The sequence below is a fragment of the Schistocerca piceifrons genome, chromosome X, assembly GCF_021461385.2.
Source record: "Schistocerca piceifrons isolate TAMUIC-IGC-003096 chromosome X, iqSchPice1.1, whole genome shotgun sequence".
NCBI classification, from domain to species: Eukaryota; Metazoa; Arthropoda; class Insecta; order Orthoptera; family Acrididae; genus Schistocerca; species Schistocerca piceifrons.
The window spans coordinates 93,612,138-93,618,914 of record NC_060149.1 but is presented as its reverse complement, the minus strand read 5'-3'; the positions used below and the strand labels follow the sequence as shown (position 1 = coordinate 93,618,914).

The following is a 6,777-nucleotide window of genomic DNA, read 5'->3' as shown; positions in this document are numbered from 1 at the left end:
GAACATTACAATTTTCAGATACATCAAAACAACATTTATCTTTCAAAATAATTCCAGTGTGCCTCAAATTACAATATGTTGTAAAGGTATTCTGGAATCAACTGAATCATGCAACTGAAACTTAAGTTACTTTTACAACATATTATATTTTATTCATAATTTACATAATGAACAAATGGAATTATATTTTTAATTCACTCTGACTAAAATTAAGTTTGTGTCGACAATGTGTGCTGATTTTCTTATGCAGTACGTAATATCAGATGAATCCCTGATTTGGTAAAGACCGGTTCACTGATCTCACCCACTTTAAGTGAAAATGCACTGTTTTCAAATGCTTTCTCCATAACACCTCGACGAAAGATCCCAAGGTAACCACCAGTCTTTGCTGAATGGCAGTCTGAATATTTTTGTGCCATTTCTGAGAATGATGCCTTTCCTAATTGAATACATTTACGTAAGAAGTTTATTAAATATAGAGCCTCCTCTCTGGAGCGTGTAATTGGCTCCTGCTTCCAAGAAACTGGCCTTCTTGAGCACTTATGTTTCACAAGTAAATGACAGCACTGTATTTCATGTGGGCCTTTGCCTGGTACCCGGGGAGCACATCTGCTAGGATGAACCCACTGGCTCTCCCTGGTATAAACATTAAAATAATAATGCCGGCTATATCTCTTGCTCTCATACTTTCCCCATCCTCGTGGTAGTTTTCTCTCTGCCATAATGGATCTTAAAGGTAGTTAAAACCTTTGTGGACTGGAGCTGTAGATCTGAAACATAGAAAACAACAGCATGTTGAGTAACCACTACACTCATAAGCAATTACATATATGGTTAGATATTAAGAAAAGTATAGAATATAGGACAATATGTTTGATACTTAATTTGGTAAAAATTGCACTGACAACAAAGAACAGATGTTTTCAACCTATTGTTGAGAGCAAACTGGATGAAAAACAGTTCATATTCAGAAGGGGCAGAGGTACAAGAGATGCAATTGGACTGTTACAAGCAACTGAGGCAGGTAGACGTTTTTGATAACTTGGAAGAAACCTTTGATAGAATTTGGTGCTACTTAGGTATTGTGAAGAAGTTTGAAGTTAACTGGAAAGAAAGGAGACTGATAAGTAATCTGTATATGATGCAACAAGTAAAAGTAAGGCTAGGAGATGAGATAACAGAAGAAATCAAAATTGATAGAGGGGTTACACAAGGCTGCAATCATTCATCCATTCTGCTTAACAACTGTATAGGTCATTTAGCAGTAGAAGTAGTAGTAGTGGCATTCATCCATGCATGAATTTTACATATACACTCCTGGAAATTGAAATAAGAACACCGTGAATTCATTGTCCCAGGAAGGGGTAACTTTATTGACACATTCCTGGGGTCAGATACATCACATGATCACACTGACAGAACCAAAGGCACATAGACACAGGCAACAGAGCATGCACAATGTCGGCACTAGTACAGTGTATATCCACCTTTCGCAGCAATGCAGGCTGCTATTCTCCCATGGAGACGATCGTAGAGATGCTGGATGTAGTCCTGTGGAACGGCTTGCCATGCCATTTCCACCTGGCGCCTCAGTTGGACCAGCGTTTGTGCTGGACGTGCAGACCGCGTGAGATGACGCTTCATCCAGTCCCAAACATGCTCATTGGGGGACAGATCCGGCGATCTTGCTGGCCAGGGTAGTTGACTTACATCTTCTAGAGCACGTTGGGTGGCACAGGATACATGCGGACGTGCATTGTCCTGTTGGAACAGCAAGTTCCCTTGCCGGTCTAGGAATGGTAGAACGATGGGTTCGATGACGGTTTGGATGTACTGTGCACTATTCAGTGTCCCCTCGACGATCACCAGTGGTGTACGGCCAGTGTAGGAGATCGCTCCCCACACCATGATGCCGGGTGTTGGCCCTGTGTGCCTCGGTCGTATGCAGTCCTGATTGTGGCGCTCACCTGCACGGCGCCAAACACACATACGACCATCATTGGCACCAAGGCAGAAGCGACTCTCATCGCTGAAGACGACACGTCTCCATTCGTCCCTCCATTCACGCCTGTCGCGACACCACTGGAGGCGGGCTGCACGATGTTGGGGCGTGAGCGGAAGACGGCCTAACGGTGTGCGGGACCATAGCCCAGCTTCATGGAGACGGTTGCGAATGGTCCTCGCCGATACCCCAGGAGCAACAGTGTCCCTAATTTGCTGGGAAGTGGCGGTGCGGTCCCCTACGGCACTGTGTAGGATCCTACGGTCTTGGCGTGCATCCGTGCGTCGCTGCGGTCCGGTCCCAGGTCGACGGGCACGTGCACCTTCGTGCATCCGTGCGTCGCTGCGGTCCGGTCCCAGGTCGACGGGCACGTGCACCTTCCGCCGACCACTGGCGACAACATCGATGTACTGTGGAGACCTCACGCCCCACATGTTGAGCAATTCGGCGGTACGTCCACCCGGCCTCCCGCATGCCCAATATACGCCCTCGCTCAAAGTCCGTCAACTGCACATACGGTTCACGTCCACGCTGTCGCGGCATGCTACCAGTGTTAAAGACTGCGATGGAGCTCCGTATGCCACGGCAAACTGGCTGACACTGACGGTGGCGGTGCACAAATGCTGCGCAGCTAGCGCCATTCGACGGCCAACACCGCGGTTCCTGGTGTGTCCGCTGTGCCGTGCGTGTGATCATTGCTTGTACAGCCCTCTCGCAGTGTCCGGAGCAAGTATGGTGGGTCTGACACACCGGTGTCAATGTGTTCTTTTTTCCATTTCCAGGAGTGTACATATACCATATACTGACATTTACATACTTACAAGCCTATGGCCTCGTGGTAGGAACCATCCTGGCATTTGCCTGATATAACCTAGAGAAACAACAGAAAACTAAAACTGGGATAGCTGGATGGAGATTGGAACTTGCATCCTCCAAAATATCTCATTTGGTTTATCTCCAGTATACAATATTGTTTGGTAAAAAAATTATTTAATAATGTAAAAAGCTAGAGCTACATTAGTCATTAATTTCTCAGTGACAATTGCTGCACGTGGCATAGATACAACATTTCATAATGTAACACTACACACTCTATCGGCTGACATCAGGACAACAACGATGGTGTTTATTTAGCATTTTGTGTACTACACCATTTGCTTGCCTGAAAATTGAGTAAGCATTCTCTCATAGTGAGTGATATGTTGTGATCAGAGAGAGGATAAGGTGCTAGTATTATATACTGCAAAATAAGGTTTCCCAGAACAAAGAAAATAAGGAAATAGGAGGGAAAAAATTGCAATGCAAAAGTGTGATGTGAGATGACAGAGAACATAAAAAATATGTTGAAAAAAAAATAGAACACCACCTGTGAGGAATATGAAATGAAAATAAATGTGGAGAGGCTTTGGTGATGGTTTTTACAAGGCAATCAAGGATCATAAGACCAATGATTTGAGATGAGTTAGTAGCAAAACTTGAATTCAGGTTACATCCAGTCAAGAAATGAAAATAAAGAGAGTGGTTGTAAAAGAAATATTTAACAACATGGACACTGTGATGGAAAAACAATAAATGCTTTGGATACTTTTGAGATATAAATTTCAAGAAGAATGGGAGGTGTGAAGTGGAGAGATAAAGTAAGAAATTAGATTGTGTGGCACAGAGTGAAGGAGGAAGGAAAACTATCAAAAACAATAAGACAACAAAAATGAATAGCCTAAGACACTAGATTAGGGGATCCTGTAGACAAATGATGCACTAAAAGGAATAATGACTGGAAAGAGGACCAGAGGACGAAAAAGAGAGCAGATAATTAATGACATCATGATGTATATACCATATACAGCTACAAAATGGATGGCAGAAAACTGGGGGAATTGGAGAATTCTTATCTTTCAGTAGTGGACTTGTCTAATGGGCAGAACACATCAGCATCATCATCGTTTTAAGTGTATCCCTCAGCACAACAATTATAATATTTGAACTAGAATGTCAGTTTTTATTGTTCACTAAAAACAAAATGCATAACAGTAAGTTTCTTGGTGCTCTGCTAAGTAGTTTCCATTTTATGCAAAATATTCTGATGACCAACCCAAACTTCTTCATCAGGTACTATGAGTTTTACTGTTATGTATAGTTACTGCCTGAGATTTTATAAATTGAGAGTGGGACCCCAAGCATTATTAAAATGGAAATTCCATCAATATTTATGAGCTTCCCTGACATCTTAATTTCAATAGACTCCTTACTACCCCTGAAACTTGGCATTTGCACCATGATACAGGTCTGATTCTATTTTGTTTCATGATTATATTCAAAGACAGTAGTCAGTAACAACTGATTTACTTGGTTGATTTATACAGGCATGTTGATATTCCTTGCATCTTTCCTTAACTGTTCTGATGGTCTGCCCCAAATAACACATGCCACATTTACATGGAGTGTGATAAACACCTGGCTTTCAGAGACCTAGCTCATTTCTAACATTAAAAAGAATACTTCTTATCTTAGTTGAAGGTGAGACGAGCAAGTTGGACTCTAATCCATCTGCTATGTTTCTTACTCTCACAAACAACTTTTTTTTTTTTTCATTGTCTTTCTAACGCAGTTATACACGTAATAGGTAATATGTACAGATTACACCAAATTGTTATTTATGCCAAATCTCAATTAAACTTACATTTCAGTTCCTTATATTTACATTCCTGATCACACTGTTGCACTTGGTTTTATTAGAAGCATCAGTTATTTAAACTTATGGATAACTGAAGTTATGATGATGGCATATAATTGAAAAATATTTTGAGTAAACCAACAGCATAAGAGGTGTTGTTACCACTCATTCACCACCATCTGCCTATTTTTCTTTGATAACTGCAAGATTCTAAATGTTGACAGTTTAATTTTATTGTTGTATTTTTTCTGGATAAGGTAACATTTCTCACTAATTAATTCAGTCAGTAATTAAGAATTTGAATAAGTTTGGATCACAAAATAACTATTTCATGATGGATGCCATACTCATGAATACGAGATTTCAGATGATGTGTAATAATAATGTTCCATGCGTTATTGTGGGTTACTAACATAATTTTTTTTATGAACCAAACAATAGTGAAGTCTTAGAATCTGCCAGAACAGTAAAATCTAACCTATCCAAATTTCAAAGCATAATGTAGTTCCAGAATTTACATCATGTTATTATGTTAGTCTATAAATAGTCACCCCTTCCTCAAAATCTGCACCTATAAATCATACTGCTAACATCTTTATGTCAGATCATATTAGAGCTAATGGCTGATGGGTACACGTATAACAACTATATGTCAGTTTGCATTAAAGTCTGCTTATTGCTAGCCTCATTGTCACAATTCTGTGTCAGTTAAGATGAAATTCTGTGCCTTAATGTAACATGTGCAACAAGTGTGTTTGTAAAGAGTATGAAGCTGTTTAATATCTTTGTGTGTTAAAATCTTGGGTGAACTAGTAAATATTAAACTTAGAGGAGCTAATGATCTACAAACTCCAGTTATGGAATGAAGTTATAAATTCTGTTGAGTATACTATAAACTGTGTCATGTATCTGCCACTGTACATCACGCCACTATGAACTTTCACCGATACTGCAATGGTATTTAATGATTACATGACTCTTCTTCCACATTGTTTCCAATGAGAGAGATGCATATACCTTTCCCCGCATAAACTGTGACTTGTGAAACTGTAGGTAGCTGGCATTGATGGTAAAATGCAGTTAAAATGTGATGAACCATTTTTAAAGTTAATTTCTTGTTTGGTCTTTCTCATTTGGCACTATCCCTCTTAACATTAATTTCCAGGGTATCTTTTCAGTATTAGATACGAGACTTCAAGACTCATCAACACTGAGTGCAACATCAAACAGCAGGTAAGTGGACCTTCACAAAGAGGACTGAAATACACTGGATACCATTACTCCATAGGAATGTACCAGTCTTTCCTGATATTAGGACAGCATAAGGTATGTAAGCGATTTTTGGCTTCTGTTCCCTGATTTCAGTCTACACCTCTGTCTCAGGCGTTCTTCATTTTGACTGCAACATCTGTTCAGTCTGATGATCTAAGTGCCCATTCCTTTGGAACACTTCTTTTAGGTGTTGTGGTTCTTTGATGAGGCTATCCTTTTCTGGATGTGTTTGAGCTTTGCAGACCAGAGTCCATAGTACTGACTTTCTTTGTGACAGATTGTGATGGCTTAAGGTATGGAGACAGATATCAGCGTATGTTGGTTTTTGACATATTCTGGGATCTGTCCAGTCTTCTCCTAAGTAACATGTTGAGGAAAGGTTGCCGGCCCTCTTTTTGAAGTTCCATCATGAACTTCATATTATGATGGATTGAGTTTAAATATCCCAGGAGCTCTTGAAGCTTCTCTGGTCCATGTGGTCACACTAAAAATGTTTCATCCATGTAGTGATAGAAACACATTAGTGTCAAGTTGGTGGATTATAGTGCCTTTGCTTCTAAACATTCCATGTATAGGCTCACGACAATATGTCATAATAGTTTACCCATTTCCATGCGACTGGTTTCTTCAAAATATTTTCCATTTAATAGCAAATAAGTAGATGTCAGAATGTATCTAAGTGTTATGTGAAATGATTGTTGAACTTCTAGGCTATTAGTTCAAAGAAATCAGAAAGTGGAACTGTCATAAAGAGGGGGACTACATCAAAACTGACCATAACATCCATATCCCAGAGCCACAATAAACTGAAGCAGTGTAGAAAGACAGC

At 40.1% G+C, this 6,777-nt stretch overlaps 1 protein-coding gene across 1 annotated transcript; it reads right to left on the bottom strand.

The window, feature by feature from the left end:
* Positions 1 to 242: 242 nt before the first annotated feature.
* On the bottom strand, positions 243 to 722 carry LOC124721100 (peptidyl-prolyl cis-trans isomerase NIMA-interacting 1-like). The gene has a single exon (XM_047245920.1). The coding sequence runs from the start codon at positions 720 to 722 to the stop codon at positions 243 to 245; it is 480 nt and encodes a 159-aa protein (XP_047101876.1).
* Between the last annotated feature and the right edge of the window lie 6,055 nt (positions 723 to 6,777).

Bases quoted from the DNA above. Each gene is read 5' to 3' on its own strand.
- LOC124721100 (XM_047245920.1), bottom strand. From the start codon at position 722: ATGGCAGAGAGAAAACTACCACGAGGATGGGGAAAGTATGAGAGCAAG.